This window comes from Mytilus trossulus, chromosome 8, assembly GCF_036588685.1.
Source record: "Mytilus trossulus isolate FHL-02 chromosome 8, PNRI_Mtr1.1.1.hap1, whole genome shotgun sequence".
In the NCBI taxonomy this organism is placed as follows: domain Eukaryota; kingdom Metazoa; phylum Mollusca; class Bivalvia; order Mytilida; family Mytilidae; genus Mytilus; species Mytilus trossulus.
In genome coordinates, this window is record NC_086380.1 from 2,639,433 (window position 1) to 2,661,043 (window position 21,611).

Consider the following 21,611-nt stretch of genomic DNA (forward strand, 5'->3'; position numbering starts at 1 on the left):
ACAGTTATCGTCCTTTGGTTTTCGTTGTTTACGAGTAAAGTCCCTAGTGTAAACAGTGTATAACTTGCATGTTTTATTTGATACACTTCCCCAATTTATTTCATGATATTAAATGCATGAAATATTAAGTAGGGGGATGTAATTACATGTCAAAAGAATTTTGGTGCTGAATCTTTATGTTAAGAAGTGAATTGGTCCAGTTCTAAAAGGTCAAATTTTATCACGTCTGAAGCTGTCAAACTGAATTTTACACCCTCTTAACACAGAATTGTCAAGATTTTGAGTTAGAGCTGGTAGAAGTTTCTATAATTTTGATATTTTTTGGCTCACTGGTAGTACACTACACTGTAAAAGTCTTTTTGTGAAAGAGCAGGTGCGAGTTTTTTAATTTGAATTTATTGTCTAAAAGAAATTCACTACGAAATAACTGTGTTCTCGGGCCGTATGATAGAGACAGCTCTTCTAAAAGCTATCAAAAGACTGGCCGTAAAGGAAGGAAGCACACTTGTCCAACGTATTAAATTAAACATTAAACACATTAAACAGAATGGCTCAATCACCTGGGTCAAATATCAGGACTTTTTTGGCCAATCTTAGAGGCCAAGCATCACTCTACCAGTATAAAGCCACGTGCAAAGAACTAGGTTGCAACCACATATTTGATAACAGTGATGATATCATAAAAGACAATTTAGTGAGAGGTATTGCAGACCCAAAAAATATGTCTGACCTGCTAGGTGACTGATAGAACACTAGAAGAAACGGTGTCATTTATTGCTCAGAAAGAACAGGATAAAGTCACAAGGAGTGCAGTTGGAGATTTAGCTAGTGCAATGAGTGCTTCATGTAATACAAGTAATCCAAAACGACATCAAGCAGATAGAGCCAAATGTTGGGCTTGTAATGGTCCTGCTCATGGACAGAGGAATGATTGTGATACTGTGAGGCGTGGACATTCACATGTGATAAATGCACAATTAAAGGTCATAACACCAAATCATGCAGCAAGTGCACTACCTGTGGAGTATGGAGCCACCGTGATGCATCTTCTAGAATCTGCGCTCAAGGTTAGGGCAACAGGAACCACCCCCCCCCCCCCAATCAAGAAAGATCAAATAAAGATACAGACCAGGAACAAGTTGGTTATAAATATGAGCAGCCGTGCACTACATCAGAACAGACAAACCAAGCACCACGTTTCGAACAGCACATATTTGATGGACAGTGGGTGGCTAGACCCTAAAACCCCCCACCTAATGCTTCTGGTAAACATGACAACTCTGCATGAGGACCATGCATTATTTGGGCATCCCTTGCAAGACACCTCTCAGTTTTAGTCAATCACTATGTCCAAGGTGGCTGATACATTAAATATTTTTTTTTGAAGATTTAATTCTTATGAAACATTCTTCACAAATATACATTGATTGAACCTATTTATAGTTAAAAAAAATCTGACTTTCAGGGAGCCAGATCTGACATGGTATTGAAGAAAACACGGAAGTAGGATTTATATATCAGGAAACCTGATCAGACATGGTATTAGAGATTGCCCAGAAATAGGATTTTGTCTGAATTTTTTCAAGCAATCTCTTTTTTTATTTAGATTTATTGATGAATATCATGAGTAAGATCCCTGGTCACAATATAAACAAAAAATGAAAAAAATATAGCTGTTCAAGCGTTTAATTTATCAGATTAAAATACGCCTTTACACATTTGCCAATGCATAAATAAGCAAGGAAATATAGTATATCATTCCCAAACTTGATCTGCTAGCATAACTTACAGTATAATAAATCGTTCAAAAAGCAATTATATGAATCATGTAATTAGTATATTGTCAACGAAGTATTATATATCTTTTCCATTAGTTTACTGTTTTCTGTTTGGTATCAAATAAATAATTGATATCTATTGATCTGAGTTTTTTTTTTGCAATCTCCAAGGCAGTCAGCAGTGTTTATATAAAAACCATATTATATAAAACTGTTTCGATTCTTTACATCACTGAAAAGACATTTATTGTCGAAATCCGGATATGGTGATGTCGTTAATACAAATTAGTTGTAAGAATATAAATTGGCCTTTCGATATTAATGCTACGTCAATCTTTAAAGACTCAAATTGAATGTTGCAAAATATTTGTCCTATTTCCATTACGAATTTGCGGTTGTCCCCGCAGATAAAGCACAAAATAACATTGATTTTATGTGTAAATATCATGACATTAACAGCTTGATAAATGAATTAGTTATTGACAATTTACTTTGACACTCAGCATGACCCTTCGACACTTATCAAAGAGGTAATCCTAGATAGTCATAGGTTTGTTCTATGGTCCTTTGGAATTTTAACTAAAGATGAAAAACTCGGTCTCCAATCGCTCTATTGGATACATAAACTTCACAAGTATCCTTACGCAAAATGGTAGATTGCTGTGTATTTCAATTCATCAAAAAAACTTTTTCTAAATTTTTAATATCTGTTGTATCAGCCGGGATTCAAAGATGTTGTGAAACTGTCTATTCTGGAGATGGCAAATTGGTAGAGTTGGTATTACTTTGTTAAAAAAAACAAGAATGGCCAACTGAGATACTAGCAGTATGTGTTTTACTTAAACTATAGGTACCAATAAGCTAAAGAGATTACACAAAAAAATCAATGAAGAATTTTGTTTTTCACTGACCAACCTACCCTCTTTACTTAATTTGGGAAACATCGATTGAACAGTAGGGATGTCAAAACAAAACACTCAGCATTTTTGACCCCCAAACTATTTGAATAAAGTTTTTTTTTTTATTCTTCATTGATTTTTTGAAGTTATCCTTGAATGAGTTTCATAAATGTTCATATACTTTTGAAATTTATGAATTTGTTATTGATGACAGTTGTTGCAATTCACTGTTAGTTTTAGTCTGTAACCCGGATTAGATTTTTCTCTATCGATTTATGAATTTTGAACAGCGGTTTGTTACTTCTGCCTTTTTTATTTTGCTTTATCCATATGTTTTTCCATACCAAGCCGACGAGCGTGTGACACATTTTGTGGGAACCTGTCTATTCTATTTTGACCCATATATAAATCTTGTTGTTGGGGTATTTGATAGACATATTCTTCTTATGTCGACAAAAAACAATTATGAATGCATCACTGTGTGGTAAATCCAGATTCGAAGCATGAAGATAATTCTGACTTAAGGCGTACTCGACCTCAACAGACATCTGTTACTCTGTATCTAACTTGCAGACAATATCACATATATAAAATACAAACTCAATGACCAATATCGTGTTTTGTTTTTAAATAAAAATCAAACTGTGAAATCAAAATCATCAGTTTCGTTCAAATAAACGTATTGGTAGGCTATATTAAATAAAACTAAAGTAATAAAAATGACATATAAGGCTATACCAATCTATATCTAATGGTAGACAACATGAGAGATTCGAAATCAACATTTTATGAAATCAATTTTTAGCAAACAAACATATCAGTATTCGTTTATCACAACACGACAATGCTGGTTATATTACCTTTACGAATTACACGTCCATCAGCAGTGATCACAACCACGTAAAAAACTGCTATTAAGAGTTTAATGCATGATCGGTGATTAAAATTGTATATGGTAATTTTCCAATGTTATCATGAAAATCAAACTCGGTATATCTATGAACTTTCCAAGAGAGGTTTTAGAATATATTAAAAACAAGAATAATGGTGTGTAAATCAAAATATCAAATAAGGCAAGATAGTTCCATGATTCATATTTGGTAGCAGTCATTATCATAAATTAAAATCACATACATACAGTTGATCACTATAAAAGATTTTTTTTAATGAAATCGTAGAATTGATTAAGCGGGTGCGTCTAATCCAGTGTATGCAATTATACAAATCGATGTAAATGTTACTCGTATATATATACACGTGGAAAAGGTATTGCAACACCAAATAGAAATTGAAATAAAAAAAAACGCTCTTTATTTTTGTGTGATATTATTTGGTAAAATAGAACTGGTTTAACATTATTTAAGTATCACCTGAGATTAATGAATAATAATCGACTCGATAAGTTCTTATCTGCACATGCAACTACTGTACCCATAAACAGCAAAACAGATGTTTTTATCCTCAATGTTTTCAACACTTTAAAAAACCAAGTTTTTAAATTTATGTGATTGACACCTTGTAATGGGTATTCGAAAACACTTCACTGTAGCAAGATGGCAGATTATCAGCATGAAAGAAGCAGGGATATCGCTGTAACAACCGCACGTATTGTTGGTTATCACCATTCCACTATAAGTCGTTTTGAGAATAAAAATCAGGCAATAAACAATGTTAAAGACCTCCCGAGATAAAGAAGACCCCCTATACCATTTGCTAGGGAAATCAAGCATAATGACGGTTGGTCAGAAAGAAACCCATTGCATACAATACAATCCTAAAAAGAGAGTGGTGGGCATACAGGAGCCTTTTAACAAGAACTGTTCGAGATCGACTCATCGCTACTGGTAATCGTGCGATAAGACCATTTCGGAGACCTTTGCTTACGAACAGACACACAGTTTTCCTTATCCAATGAAGTGCAGAGCTCGCCAAATTTGGAAATTAGCATCGTGGCGGAGATCCATTGTTCCAGTGGAAATCGGTTTATCTTCCTTGGCCCGAGCGTAGCCCATATTTAAACCATATCGAGCATATATGGGACACTTTGGATGGAAAGTGCGCGAAAGGACACCTCAGTTCAAACACATCATGAATTAAAAAATGCCCTTCATCAGAACTGGTTGCTGCTACCTTATAAAATTAGCAACAAATTAGTCGATTTATGGCAGGAATCAAAAGACGTTAAGATGCGGTTATCCGTTTACGTGGAAGCTGCGCACAAATTACTAATTATTTGGCGTATAACGATCAACCATGATGTGAACAGTCATCTGAAGATTAATTTTGAAATGTCTGACATTGTAAAATGCGACTACAGTAAAAGTTGTAAAATGCATTTTTTTGTACAAAAAAAAAATTATTTTGTTATTAAAATTGTGGTTATATAAATCATGTTTTTTCAAACATTTTTTGTTCGTTTAAATGCCAAAGATATCATAAACTATGTTTCAATAATATCACACAAATATTTTATTATATTTCATCCAAAAAAAGAGGCTGCTTTTCAAGTTTTAAAAAATCAAAGTGTTGCAATACTTTTTTACATGTGTATATATTCTAATCGACCTTTTTCAGTGATAAGAGGCATAACTCAAGTACTATAAAAGTAGAGTCAGATATAAGCCCAGGTGGTCGTGTGGTCTAGCGGGACGGCTGCAGTGCAGGCGATTTTGGTGTCACGATATCACAGTAGCATGGGTTCGAATCCCGGCGAGGGAAGAACATAAAATTTGCAAAAGTAATTTACTAATCTAACATTGTTGGGTTGGTGTTTAGACGAGTTGTATATATATTTATATATATATTACATTAATTTGTAGGATCCTTTACTATAGATAATTTAGCTGATCTGTTACAATAACATCTTCATGCCTTATATAGCATGTACTGTAGTACGCCGCTAGATTAAAACTGACGTGGAAAGGTAACACATGGCCAGCGAAAGCTCATTTTTTGAGAGCCCAGGTGGTGGTGTGGTCTAGCGGGACGGCTGCAGTGCAGGCGATTTGGTGTCACGATATCACAGTAGCATGGGTTCGAATCCCGGCGAGGGAAGAACCAAACATTTACGAAAGCAAATTTACAGATTGTTGGGTTGATGTTTAGACGAGTTGTATTTTCATTATGTACACAGCTAAAAATGAAAAAGACAAAACAGAAAAACAATAGTACACATAGTAATAAGTCTGTAACAATGCATTAAAGGGACGTAACCCTTACAAAAGTAACGTCTTATCTGTTTAGGCTTGGTTTGTACTTTTGTATAAACATATTTTCTTTATAAATTCTCATTTCTTCGATGCATTGGTCGTCACATTGGTAAAATGGGAAAACATAGTATTTGGGTGATTTGTTGCTAGCGCATAAATCCAGGTGTTCACTTACGTTAATCATCCTAATTTCTTTATGTCGGATTTGTTATCGGTGATCAGTAAATCTTTTCCGTTAAGTGTTTCCTGTTTGTCCAATATAATCTTTTTTACACCCATTACATTTGATGTCATAAATAAATTGCGCGATGCACACGTGGAAGAGTTTTGTGATAGTGAAATTCTTTACTGATTTGAATTCATATGACTGTCCTATATATATATATATATATATATATATATATAACAAGTCCCGGTTAGCGGTTGAGTTAAGCCATTTTTAACATTTTTTTTAATTTGTTCGTATAATGTACTATATCGCGACTGTCTCGGATAATTAGAGTGTTTGGTGCCAAAAAGACGAGTTTAACCGCGCAACATTCTACATATGCCTGTCCAATGTCAGTAGCTTGTTATTCAGTGGTTATGGTTTGTTGTTTTTCTCAGCTTTGTCTTCGTTTTTGTTTTGTATGTGTAGTCCTATTGGACCACTATCCAATTTAAGGAGAAGTGTTGACGCAAACAAACTAGTTGATTCCCGCAACATTTTGTATGTGCCCGGTTTCCGGTTTTTTTTGCATTGAAATATATTTGCTATTCATTAATTATTTTTACATAAATTTGGCCGCTAGTTTCTCGTTTGCATTGTTTTACTTCAGTCATTTCGATGCTCTTTGCAGCTTACTACTCGGTATGGGCTTTGAAAAATAATTTATTGACTAGCATCATAAAAACAATAACAGATAGCTACATGTATAGAGTCTATACCACACAAAAAAATAGACTAAACAATCAACCAAATATGACTTATCAGACACTTTATTTATAAGCATTTATTATTATATACTGTGGATTCATTTTTATTCGTGGTTTACCAATTTTCGTGGTTTTCGTGGGTCACAGCGAACCACGAATTTAAGAATTCAACGAAGAATAATCCCGATAAATGTGTATGAAGTTGGATGTTTATTTCCGGTTTTGGTATGCAGTTTTAGTATAGTGTTGACTAGCGATAAACATTGTAACATAAAACGTGTTTTTTTTATTAAAAGAAGATACAAGTGTTATAATTTAATCTATAAAAAATATATCGAATATCAGTGATAATTTACTTTTTAAAATTGGTTTAAAACTGTTCATGGAAAATAACTGCAAGTTGTTAATTACCGTGTCATAGTTTGGTTTACTAGTGATTAAAAATCAATAGGATTAAGATCCGGGATATTGCCCGTAGGTAATATTGTTTATGACAGGATCATTTATTTTCACACCTTTTACTTAAAGGATAGTGGACTGTTTATTATATCGTAATTAGGGAAATGAGCTTTCAATCATAAGTTTTGATTGTCTTATAGAATCCCGACAATCATTTATAAATTGTAAAACAAACAAATAATTAGTTGTCTTTGTCCATTATTGTAATAGAGGTTTTCAATGAACACTTTAACCTAAAATGACCAAGCAACGATTTTGACAATTCAAAACTTTTTCAATGAATTCCTTCTTTTTTGTTTGTTTTATTATTGATCAAACCAAGGAGGTTATATGATCTCCTGAATGAAAAAGAAATCCACGAATTACGCATCTGATTTTTTTTCTATTTTATAATCAGCGATCCACGAATTTTCGTATACCACGAATTGTCTCTTTTTCTCTATCCACGAAAATTGATACCCACGAAAATAAATGAATCCACAGTAAACTATTTAAAAACTAGTTGATATACGTATTCAACATGTTAAAGAACATTTTACTATTCACAATAACCACAATATACTCATTTCTCGTATCAAACATAAACTAAAAGAACTAGCCAATGAATTCTTTTGTGTCTCTGCCGATAAAGCTGCTAATGATATTATTATTGATTGACGTAAATTTTACATTGAGGTTCTGAAAAAAGAAATCACATATTCACCAACATTCCAACTGACTCCATTTTCAAAAAACGACATCTGTAACAAACATAAACTTTTAGCTACCGCTTTAAAAGCAGAACCAAATACAATGAAAGTCCCAATTATGAACTGGATTCCGAAGCTTCACTAAACACCTTACAGATATAGATTTATTTCGTCTTTAAGCCATTGTTCCATTACTAAATTGTCTATTCTTCTTACCAGCACCCTTGGTACATTTAAAAACCTGATAATAAATTGTTCAAATAAGGCATTCGAAAATAGTGGAATAAATTACTTTTGGAGTGTCAAGAACTCGTTAGAATTACTTGATAAATTGCATGCTTATATTGGTGACTTTGAATCTGTTCAAAGTTTTGAATTTTCTACCACATTGCGCACATTCTCATTAAGACGAAAATCACACACTTAATTAAATGGGCATTTAAAAAGTCAGAATGTGAATATATATTTGTTTAAACTCTTTTAGGTAATTTTTTAGTAGCAATAAACAAAAAAACTATGTCAATTGGACATGCTTTGATACTATATATGCCCTTGAATTTTTACTAGATAACATTTGTGCTCGCTTTGGAGATTCCGTATATTGTCAGGTTATCGGAATTCTAATAGGGGTTAACTGTGCACCACTTATTGCGGACCTGTTTTTTGTATTGCTATGAGTTACAATTTATGACAAAAACAAGCAAAGACCCATAGTAACAACATCTGATAAACAAATTTAATAATACTTTTAGATATTTGGATGATATTTTGGCTCTCAATAATGACGACTTCAGTATGTATAATAAAGAAATTTATCCTGTTGAACTTACTTTAAATAAAGCTAATGCTAACAATGACCACTGCCCTTTCCTCGATATCTATTCCTATCGTTAATTATCCATTTTTAGATGGGGACGTTCCTTCGTTTCCATCTTACGGTGTTTATATATCTTAACTTGTACGATTCGCTCGTGTATGTAACAATGTTTTACATTTTAACGAGAGAAATTTATGTATTACTAAAAATTACATCAGTGTTTTCGATATCACAAACTAGTCAAAACATTTACTACATTTTATCATCGGTATAAGGACTTCATTCGTAAATATAAGTGCAGACTTCTTATACGTTCAGGTATTTCACATCATAATTTAATGGAAATATTCTTTATAAAGCACAGAGGTGTCAGTATTCACCTCAGAAACTAACAAACCCTCTGAATAGACTTATTAAGAAGGGATATAGTTACGATACTGTCGTCAGGTCATTAAAGAATGCATATTTTGGCGTTAATATTGATTCACCTATAGGGTCTTTGCATCGGAACTAAACACATTTATTCAAAAACCAGTTGTTGGCATGACACGGATTATGTTCTTCTTATATATGGTATGATGGTATGATACTAAACCCCTAACGGGAAGAATTGTGCCTGATGTTCATATGATGAAATCATAATCTTTCCGTCAGCTAAATTGATGTCTGGAGCTGGCATGTCAGTTAACTACTAGAAGTCTGTTGTTATTTATGTATTATTGTCATTTTGTTTATTTTCTTTGGTTACATCTTCTGACATCAGACTCGGACTTCTCTTGAACTGAATTTTAATGTGCGTCTTGTTATGCGTTTACTTTTCTACATTGGCTAGAAAAAAGTTTTCAAAGGTACCAGGATTATAATTTAGTACGCCAGAGGCGCGTTTCGTCTACATAAGACTCATCAGTGACGCTTATTTCAAAATATTTATAAAGCCAAACAAGTAAAAATTTTAAGACCATTGTGGATCCAAAATTTCAAAAAATTGTGCCAAATACATCTAAGGTTATCTACTCCTGGGATAAGAAAATCCTTAGGTTTTCGAAAAATACAGAGTTTTGTAAACAGAAAATATTTAAAAATGACAACATAATTGATATTCATGTCAACACCGAAGTGCTGACTACTGGGCTGGCGATACCCTCGGGGACGAAACGTCCAACAGCAGTGGCATCAACCAAGTGGTGTGAAAAGTTATCAAAGGTACCAGGATTATAGATGTATAGGGGGAGGGTTGAGATCTCACAAACATGTTTAACCCCGCCGCATGTTTGCGCCTATCCCAAGTCAGGAGCCTCTAGCCTTTGTTAGTCTTGTATTATTTTATTTTAGTTTCTTGTGTACAATTTGGAAATTAGTATGGCGATCATTATCACCGAACTAGTATATATTTGTTCAGGGACCAGCGAAGGACGCCTCCAGGTGCGGGAATTTCTCGCTACATTGAAGACCTGTTGGTGACCTTCTGCTGTTGTATTTTTCTATGGTCGGGTTGCTGCTGTCTCTTTGACATATTCCCCATTTCCATTCTCAATTTTATAATAATTATCATGTTACGACCGACTTACAACATGCATGTCTCAATCATCGAAGCTATATTAGGTTATCTAAGCTACGATGTCCTAATCGCTGTTCTTAATGTCAGTGTATAGAATTGTATTATAAATGTAATAAAGTATTGTTGAAGATATAAAAGATGATATTTATCAAAACATTGTGCATTTAAAGTTTATGGAAAAAAAATGTCACGCAATAATGCATCATTTAATAATTGAACAAACAAATTGTAAATATTGAAAACTAATAAAGTACTATCGATTACACTATATATTATTGCATGAGTTTACTTTTGAGTGTCACAGTTTTATACTATATGGAGTACAAAGACAAATCTCGTACATCTTTCATGAAAATACTGAGAATTTTTGTTTTTTGTTTTTAACTATTAACTTTTTTCTTATGATAATTTTTGTCTCTTCATGAATTTACAATTATCAGCATACATTTATCTTGAAGCACATGCAAGTGAAACAAACAAGCATAACAAGCATGCAATAGTATGGTAGTATGAAATATGTGCATTAATTATAAATAACAATTTCATTAATATAATAGTAGTATGAATAGTAGTGCAAAAATATACATGTATATATATATAAGCATATGGTTTAACAATATATATGCATATAATTTCAAATTCTCAGATGTGGATTTATTCCATTTGAAATATAATCAGTGAACTTAGCCCAGGGGTCACAGTTCAAGTTGTGTTCTTCCGCTCTTACAATATTTTGAGGAAATAAGATTTAGTTTCTAGAATCAAGTTTTCTTTTATGCAATTTTGAAGTCATTTTAAAATTTTAAAATGAGTTTTTATATTTTCAATCGTAAATGAAACACTTAGTCAGCAAAATAACATGGTTTCTGGTAAAATTCAATTTATAAGTTTTATAGAGGCCAACAATGGCAATATTTAATTAAGTAGAATTTCGATATGAACTATATCTAAAATCTAAGAATTCAGATCGTGTCAAATAAAGGCTACCATATGGCAGAATTATCTGTTGAATTCCTTTTAAGATTATATAAGTTAATAACTACTATAAAAACAAGATGGCTGACAGTTCGCAAAATCCTTTGTGTCAGGACAAATTGTATTTGCATTCAAAATTGTACAGTAGTTTACATATTTGAAATCAATGGCTGGTCATATTGTAAGCACATTCATGTAATGGCGGTTTTCCTAATGTGTTCCAGAATTAAATACAGGTTGGGATAAAGTGCACATATATAAAATCATTTACTATAAGTTCACTAAATTATTCAATTGGAGGGTCAATAACAGCCCTCTGTTAAAAAATTAATTTAAAAAAATTCAAATGATAAATCCAGTTGACAACAGTCACAATTGTTCTTTAAATAAATAGACGAAGCTTATATTTCGGTACTGACATGATTTAACAAACTTTACTTAAATTTGTCCGTTTATAAATTTATAAATTATTAAGAAACTAAGGTTTCAACTCCCTCAGGCAAAGTTGGCTTTAGATGAATTTGGCTATTTATTTTAGGTATTTTTGACATACAGCTCTTCAACGGTTTCGGTACTTATACATCTTCGGATTTCAAATGTTTGGCTTTGAGCGTTCCTGATGAAGGTAAATCCAGAAAAGCGCTTCGGACGCAAGAAATTAATAACGTGTTGTTTTCAATATTTTACAAACTGTTGCCCTTATAGCTGAACTTTTACTGTTTGTATATATATATATAAATATATTACTAGTAACGCATTATCACTGAAGTTTGGCACAAATATTGTTATCCTCTGACATTCCTATCATCCTTTGTAGAAGTTATTTTGTAAACGTTTGCACTAAATCCAGTGTATTGCACATTATGGTCTGTTGTGAATGTAAGAAACATATATCGTCCAGTCGATATCATTGGCGGAGGTAGATCGTCTCCACTAAAAAATCCCATGAGATCAGTTGCATCCACTGCATCGAATACCTGCAGAATAAAAAGGAGTAGGTCGGGTTAGACCCCTTTGTGGCCCCAAAATATAGCAGTTTTACAAAATTGTTAAACAGTAAACTTTAAGTTATTTATTAGCCAGTAGAATGCTTCTGCTACATAAATATGGGCTGTTTTTGACAATACAGTGAACATATATCGGGTACTAGCACCATAAAGTCATGCCAAATCACTGAAATCTTCAAAATTCTATCATTTTAGTTAAATTTAGACGGTTTTCGTGTAAAACGAAAGGGGCCGCATTCGTGTTCATCCTTAATATTAAAATGTAAGTTGTATTTTATGATAATACATAACATATATAAAGGTTGAGGATGAACACGGATGCGGCCACTTTCATTTTTGACAAAAACAATCCGAAAAGTGACATGTTTCGGCATATTTTGTAGATTTTTCATATTTGAGCTTGAATCGGATCGTTTTTAATGACAAAATCAGTTAAAATATTAAACATAAACTAATAGAATAAAATAAAATAGACAAGTGTTTAAAAAGTGGTCAAAATCTTTCGTCAGATGAACCTGAAATTTGAGACCTACTCCTTTGATGATGCATTGTTAAGAATACCTCACATTTTTATTTGGTATAAACACAATGTAATCATGCAGAACAAACAACGTTTAGAAAAGATATGTTTTGTTTTTATTTGACTTTATTTGTTGTTAAAAAACTTTCTTTATACGCTTGTAAGACGACGATTATAATACAGTGTGTTCCAATTTGCCACTCATTTTAAGTAAAGAGGACTCGTGATTAAACTCTTAGTTAATTATTAAGTACTCTTCTTAAAACTCAGATAGTTATTCCTATGATATGGAATTACACAAGATATAAATATGTAAATATTCAAACAAGAATATACGGTATTGTGCATACTTCAAGTAGTTGGAAGTGTCTCATATACATTTAATTAGAACTTGCAAAATCAAAGAACAAAAAGCATCAAAAACGAATGGACAAGAACTGTCATATTTCTGACTTGATTCAGGCATTTTCAGATGTAGAAAATGGTGGAAACATGTTTCTTTGTTCATTGAAACCTGGATTGAATATACCAAAGTCACTAACATAAAACAGTTCATAACAATTTGAATGAAGTTGGACTTTGTGCTCTTTAGGTGGAAGAGTAAACTAAACTGACTTCGGTAATTAGACATATGAAAAGACTGTTACAGAATAAAACATGTAAACGAAAAATAACAAAAAATACCGAACTACGGGTAAATTTAAAAACGGAAAGTCCGTAATCAGAAACTTAAATTTCAAACCCACAAATCTAAAGGATACCACCCTTCATATTACTGGCTTGGTACAGGCATTTTCTAATGAAGAAAACGGTGGACTAGTATACCGTTGGTTTTCCCGTTTGAATGGTTTTACACTAGTAATTTTGAGGCCCTTTATAGCTTTTTGTTCGGTGTGAGCCTAAGCTCCCTGCTGACGACCGTACATTGACCTATAATGATTTATTGTAAACAGGGTAAGTTGTTATTTGGATTTCCATAATAGCTGCCTTAGAAAAATCAACAAAATATTCTGGCCAAATAAAATCAGCAACAAGAGCCTTTTGAAGAAATATAATGCTAAAAGTATAACAGCAGAAATCAAACGACGATTTAGATGGTTAGGCCATGTTCTGAGAATGCCACAACATCGCACACCTAAAACAGCTTTATATTTGACACCACCAGAAAAAAGGAAACGAGGGAGGCATAGAATCACCTGGCGAAGAACTGTTATCAGTAGATTAAAAGCTAACTAAATATTACTAGTATGTTATATGCATATCCATGTTCATGGATCTACAATCTGTCGATACCTGTAACTTGGCATTGCACAAGGTCATGTTTTTCTCTGGCTGTTTATGACGTCTTTACACTAAAACCATTGTATGTTTGTGGATAGTTGTCTCATTGGCAATCATACCACATCTTCTTTTTTATATATTACAACTATCCACAAAAGACCAAAATGCCACAAACATTAACAACTATAGGTCACCGTACGGCCTTCAATATGAGCAAAGCCCATACCGCATAGTCAGCTAGAAAAGGCCCCGATAAGACAATGTAAAACAATTCAAACGAGAAAACTAACGGCCTTATTTATGTAAAATAAATAGCGAAAAACAAATATGTAACACAAAAACAAACGACAACCACTGAATTACAGGCTCCTGACTTGGAGCAGGCACATACATAAACAATGTGGCGCGGTTTTACATGTTAGCGGGATCCCAAACTTCACCCTAACCTGGGACAGTTGTATAACAGTACAACATAAGAACGAACTATAAAAATCAGTTGAAAACAGCTTAACTAATCAGATAGACAAACAATACAAGTGGACGTGGCCGGGTACTTATACATCCCGACAAAAAAACAGCACAATGAACAGATCTGAGAGTACTCGCAGTTATCTGACAGCTTGTTCAAAGCACCTAACAGCTAATAAAAAAGAATTCCTCTAAGACTAAACACTCTATCCGTACACATCCAACATACAGTGGATTTAGTGTGAAGACGTCATAAACAGCCAGAGAGAATCATGACCTTGTGCAATGCCAAGTTACAGGTATCGACAGATTGTAGATCCATGAAAATGTATATAAATATAACATACCAGTAATATTTAGTTAGCTTTTAATCTACTGATAACAAAATCTATATTTATTCCAATCAAAACAATATTCAATGATCTTATTACAGTGTTGAATAGTTAACATTTTAGAATAAGTTTATTTAAAGGAGCAACAAGTTTACATGTATCATTTATAAATTTCCGGGGACGGTTAATAACATTTCCATAAAAATGAGGATGTGCTATCCCGTTTGAAATAAGATTTCTACAGGTACAAGCAAACTTCAAAACCAAATCTTTATATCTATGGAAAAATTTAGTAAAGGTTTTAAGTAATTTATGGTAACGATATCCCTACATTTGTAGTTTAATAATTTACCAGTAATACATAGGTTGCGTTCGTTAAAATCAAAAACGTGACAACAGACACGGACATAGCGAACAAGTTGTGAAAAATAAACACCGTAAGATGTTGCCAAAGGAACATCACCATCTAAAAATGGAAAATTATCAATAGGGAACGAAAAATAGCCAAACCTAGTGCATGGCTAAAAACAGAGAGAAGTTGAGGCAGTTTGTTGTGGCCTTACGTCCCACTTGGGATGAAAAGGATAAGTAAGTAAGTATTTGGATGGAGAGCTGTCTCATTGGCACTCACACCACCTCTTCCTATATCTTTGAACCTAGTTTTAAAGATAGGTAAATCTCTCACTTGTATGACAGTCGACACAAACTTATAGAAGAGACCCACAACATAGATAAAGCTGGATAAGACGGTCCTAATAACATAATGGATTTATTTTTATAGTCGTCCTCAAAATAAAATGGTGAGTAACATTGAAACAAGAGTAAAAGGAATAGACAAAAGAAAAAGAAAACAGAACAGAGACGTTTTATTGTACTAATCATGCTTATGAGTTACTGAAACAGATCATGTGTATGAGTTACTGAAACAGAATATACCAAAAAGTTATCATCAAGCTATTCTTGGTCACAAAAGAACGATGCCAAGGTATCCAAATTTGTATCCTGGTATTTAGGATTAATTCATTCATAATAAATTAAAAATATATGAGTAAACAATAAAACACATAAAAACACCGCTAACGACGAAAAGATAATAACAAAATAAACAAAACACTGAACAACAAATAAAAGACCGTGCAATACGAATCCAGAACAAAACTGAGGTTCCCCGGATGTGTAAACATTCCAGTCTCTACATGTAGCACTCGTCGTGTGTAAAGTTAAAAGTAACTTATTACTTGATATAGGAAAAGAAGATGTGGTATGATTACAAATGAGAAAAATCTGCACAAGACACCCTGTTTACAATAAAAGTTATATTTAAACTTTCCGTTTATTTTCTATTGTTTACATTTAATTCCTTTCAAGATACTGTTATCGTTACAATCAAATAACATGAAATAACCGAATATCTACAAAAAAGTAATAACATCTACAAACCTTTACAACATCGTATGTGCGCTCAGTGGTGAAATTCGTAAACTGTAATCTTGCCCTGTATCCACTACCGACATCAATACTCCAATTCTTAGCTAAGTTATTGCTATATTCTATTGGATAGCCAGGAGATATTATCGTTTCAAGAAAACTGCCTATGATTATACCAAACAATATAGATATTTAATTTGTTACACAAAAAGGTATACTAAGGACACTTTATTTAATCGAATGGAAAAACGATAGGTACTTTTAGAGATTTGAAACCTTACCACTAGGTCGCATTCGAAGAGGATTGTATATGTTTTTCTAAACATAAATGAAACCGCTTTTGAATTTTTGTTGTAATATGAAGCTGCAAAGTTAATGTTGAAAGTGATAAAACTATTAACAGCATTTTGTCCATTAAAATAATTCGAAAAAAATATAAACAAATTCAAATGTGCAGTGAGTCTTGAAACAATGAAATATATATGAGCGTCCTGTGTTCAGGTAACATGCAAACCAATCAAAATAAAGATTATTTTGAATAATTTCTTCCGAGTTAAATTTAAACAGTTGTCCATGTGGCAATTATCATTTATTATGAAACTCAATAAATGCACAAAATACATTGGGACATTGGGATTTTGGCAACCTTTATAATCGGCAATCCAAATAAATCATCGATTGTAAAAGTATATTATCGATTATAATGATTTAAAAATATATGAGTAAACAATAAAACAATAAAATGTTGGGAGGTGTCGTTGCGGATTTCAAACATTAGCTTTAGTGATATTCATATATGTAAATAATGTACATAATGGTGGAAGGATGATCCAAAAAATTCATGGATATATTATGGTGATGGGACCCACAGACACAGCACCAATGTAAATATTGAGCACCGCCACCCAAAGCACCTGTTCAACACACAGAAACTGTGTGGTTCTCCTTTGAAGGGGGTAAAGATACAGAGGTAATGTAAGGTAAGGATTTATACATACTGTGAAACCATTTACATGTATTATTGTGGTTACAATTTTCCGTCGAATTATTTCAAATTGTATTTTCGTAGTTTTCACAATTCACAAAACAAGATTATAGATTTTTATTAACTCGCTTGATATTCCGTTACATATGTGATTCAACTTTAATCATAATATTTATCAAAGAGACTATAATTATAATTTAGTACGCCAGACGCGCGTTTCGTCTACATTAGACTCATCAGGGACGTTCAGATCAAATTAATGTTAAAGAAAACAAGCACAAAGTTGAAGAGCACGGAGGACACAAAATTCCTAAAATTAGTGACAAATACGGCAAAGGTAATCTATTCCGGGATAACATAAACAATTCGACATTTAAAAAAAAAAGAAGACAAGGCAGTCTATTCCTGGGATAAGAAAATTCTTAGTTTTTGTAAACAGGAAATTTATCAACAACAAAAAATGAGTTTACGAACTATCACGTAGACTAACCATGGAATTTTTATATAGGAACAATTATATAATGCTTCCATGGGCTAACTATGCTTGATGTAAGAACAACTATATAGTATATTGTTTTTGAATAGTTCATCATTTAATGAGATGTAAATTAGCAAAAAATAAATCTTTGATTGCTATTTCATGAAAACACAAATGTGAACTTTGATCTCAACTTTTCCACGTTGATATATGTAATCATGGCTGAGTTGTCTGGCACTATGAATATATTGGCAGATAAATTCATTCTTATTTAATAGATAACAGTTTAACTTGAACGAAACCATAAACAAATATTGCTTACAATGTGGAAAGAAAAAACGATTTGAATATTTAGGTTAATAAACTATTGCTGTGTTCTTTCCCATCATGACGGTGTTAAATCAAAGACCAAAGTCAACACAGTAATCAAATGCTACATGTACAGGTGAGAAAATAGATTTCTAACGTATTTTTTTTTAATCTGAAACCCAAAACTGTCTTCTTCTAATGAGAATCATTTACCTGCTTTGTATACCAGCAATCTTGACACCTTATTATAGAAGTTATTTTTGACGATCCAAATAATATAAGTGTACAGCTACTAATACTGTTTAAATACGAACAATAGCAAGATGTGGTCTGAATGCCACAACGAGACAACTCTCAATCAGCGACAACAAGACATGGAGATTGATAAACATTTACAGGTCATTGTTTGAATTTTAACAATAGGTGAAAGCCATATTGCAAAGTCAGCTATGGATGACCCCGAAATGGCAAATATAAAACATAGCAATTGCGAAAACATACGTGCTAATTTACTTGCATCACAATGGTGAAAATTAAATATGATATACAGCAAAACATGACAACCACAGAATTACATGCTTCTGACTTAAAACAGGCCAATACAGTACAGAGTATATGTCATGGATTTAACTAGTTTGTAGGTAAAAACTATAGTTTAGTGGTGCAACACTACAACATAAGAACACACTATAAAATCATATAAAAAGGTTCACTACAGAAAAAAACAGCTTAAAAAAACACATACCGGACATGGAAGGAAATTGAAACATTCCAACAACACAAAAGACACTTATGGGTAGACTTTATATAGATAAATTCAGCCGTATTTGAGGTGAAACTGTACTTATGTATACCGTCATACTTTGAACCACACCATTATTTTAATTATTATTATTACTTTTACTGTTAAGTCTGTTTTTTGTTATATCTACTTTACGTGAGTCTGCATTTATGTATGCCGTCATACGACAAAATTATTTTTATGTCTACCTGTGCGAATTTCAAACGCGCAATTTTACACCAGTAATGAAAACCTTCTATCATTTATGGGTAGACTTAACATAGATAAATTCAGCCGTATAAGAAAAGCAAAATGAGAATGTTAAATTTGATGTATGCCTTTTTGTGCTTCTTTGTTACATTTGTTGTTTATGTAGTCATATTAGGATGATAACACAATATTGACTGTTGTACCCCTATTTTTGACATTTTTACTCTTTGAGTATGTTTGTTTTGTTCATGCATCGTTGACAATGTAATGGAATTTGATGCAACTGTCATATAAGTGAGAGGTTTAGCTAGCTATAAAACCAGGTTCAATCCACCATTTTCTACATTAGAAAATGCTTGTACCAAGTCAGGAATATGATAGTTGTTATCCATTCGTTTGATGTGTTTGGACTTTTGATTTTGCCTTTTGATTTTAGATTTTCCTTTTTGAATTTTCCTCGGAGTTCAGTATTTTTGTGTTCTTACTTTTTAGTACAGACCAAATTAATTCATAGCCAATAACAACTTATTCGTACATCAAAGACTAAAAATATCAATCTGTACAAATCCGACATCCAATAGATTTAGTGTACAGATGTCTTTAACAGTCAGGGAAAAAAATTACCTATTGCAATTCCATAATACAGGTATCGACATATTATAAAGTCATGAAAATGCCTTCAAATATATACATGAAATTGATTTATATTTTTCTCTGACTGTTTATGACGTCTATACATTAAATCAATTGGATGTTGAATGAGTACTGAGTGATAATTTAGTCTTCAATGCATGATTTTTTATAAGTTGTTATAAACTTTGAAATAGCTGCCAGTTACTGTGAGTACTTTCATATGTTTCAGATCTGAACTTATTACCTTTTGTTGTTTGGAAGTACAAGTTCCCGTTCACGTCAACTTCAGTTATATGTAAATATATTTGTATCCATCAGATGAGTTCAGCCTTTTCAACTGATTTTTATAGTTCGTTCTTATGTTGTACTGTAAAACCAGTAGGATGGGGAAGGGTTGTGATACCGCTAACACCTTTAACCTCACCACATTCTGTTTGTATGTGCCTGTCTGACGCCAGGAGCCTGTAATTCAGTGGTTGTCCTTTGTTCCTGTATTATATATTTGTTTTCGTTCATTTTTGTACATTAATTAAATCGCTTATTTTCTCATTATAGCTATTGTTCTAACTTGCTTGATGATATTTCTTTGTTTTATTCGGTTTAAGATAAATATGAATGAATATTAATGAGCTCTCCTGGTATTAATACTATATTTACAACATGATAAACATACGAACCTGTACAATTACATTCAGTCTGATTTTCTTCACATTTTAGCTTTTCCGGTTGACGATGGCTCAGTTCTTGCATTGTTTCATTTAATAACTTCAAAGACTGAGTAAATGAAATCCTAGTTTTTATTAACGCAGCTTTTGTGTCATTTAGCTTGTCTATAGTGATATCGTTTAACTCTTCCATTTGACATGTCATATATTTCTTAACGTTTTCAAGTTCATGTTTCAAATGTTCTTCTCGACTTTTCATATCTTCAATTTCATTTTCGTTATTTATAACTCTTTTAAGTAATTCATGGTAATTGTCTTTCATCACGTTGAATTCTTTTACGGTGTCTGTCTCCCTTACTGTAGCATTCTCCGAACTTTCATTAGTAACACCAGACACGTATCTGGTGCAGTGATACGACACACAATATAATACAATATATGAAGAACTAACCGCATTTCCATTTCATCAAAATAAAACTTTTAAATCTGAATTCTTAAATTCACATATAGAGGTAATTTATTTCTTTGCAAGTAAAATGTTGCACACAAGATGATGAATGAAGATATTATGATCCTATAATGTAAAGAAATATATTTTACACTTGATAAGCCAAAATATTGCAAAAAAACCGGATCTACGCTTTCCTCTTAAGATCCCGATATAGTCAATTGGAAATTACATCACAATTATAACTCACTTCCGTGATTTTTTTTTTACTGAATACATATGCTATTATGTTACTATTTTGCTTTTTAGATATACGTACCACAGGTTATATGTGGGTTTACTATATAAGAAGTTTTGCCATATATGTATATATATGGTGCTGTCCAATACTAATAAGAAATTTCATGTTCCATGCTTATGGTTTCAACGTTTAGTTTTAGATATAGTCATGTAAGTTGTGTGTGTGTGTGTGTGTGAGAGAGAGAGAGAGAGAGAGAGAGAGAGAGAGAGAGAGAGAGAGAGAGAGAGAGAGAGAGAGAGAGAGTTTGATAGAATACAATCCAATATGTATATGAACCAATTAAGGGGCCATAATTTTAGAACATTGGAAATGACAGTTCATTAATTAGTAAAACAACTATATAATTCGATCATTTGTTAGTGAGTGAAATAACGTCCATATTGTGCCCAGCCAAAGATATTATTGAATAATATAATATTGGATGTTTCACGAGAATTCACTATTTAGATAACTGGAACAATCAACA

General features: G+C 32.6%; 1 protein-coding gene across 1 annotated transcript; it reads right to left on the bottom strand.

Moving 5' to 3' along the window:
* Positions 1-11,159: 11,159 nt before the first annotated feature.
* Positions 11,160-20,965, bottom strand: LOC134728115 (membrane frizzled-related protein-like). Its single transcript, XM_063592547.1, has 3 exons — positions 20,409-20,965; positions 16,348-16,499; positions 11,160-12,276 (listed from the first exon to the last, which is right to left on the bottom strand). Exons 1-3 carry the CDS (start codon positions 20,716-20,718, stop codon positions 12,085-12,087), a joined length of 654 nt encoding a protein of 217 aa, XP_063448617.1. The 5' UTR covers positions 20,719-20,965; the 3' UTR covers positions 11,160-12,084.
* Positions 20,966-21,611: the final 646 nt, after the last annotated feature.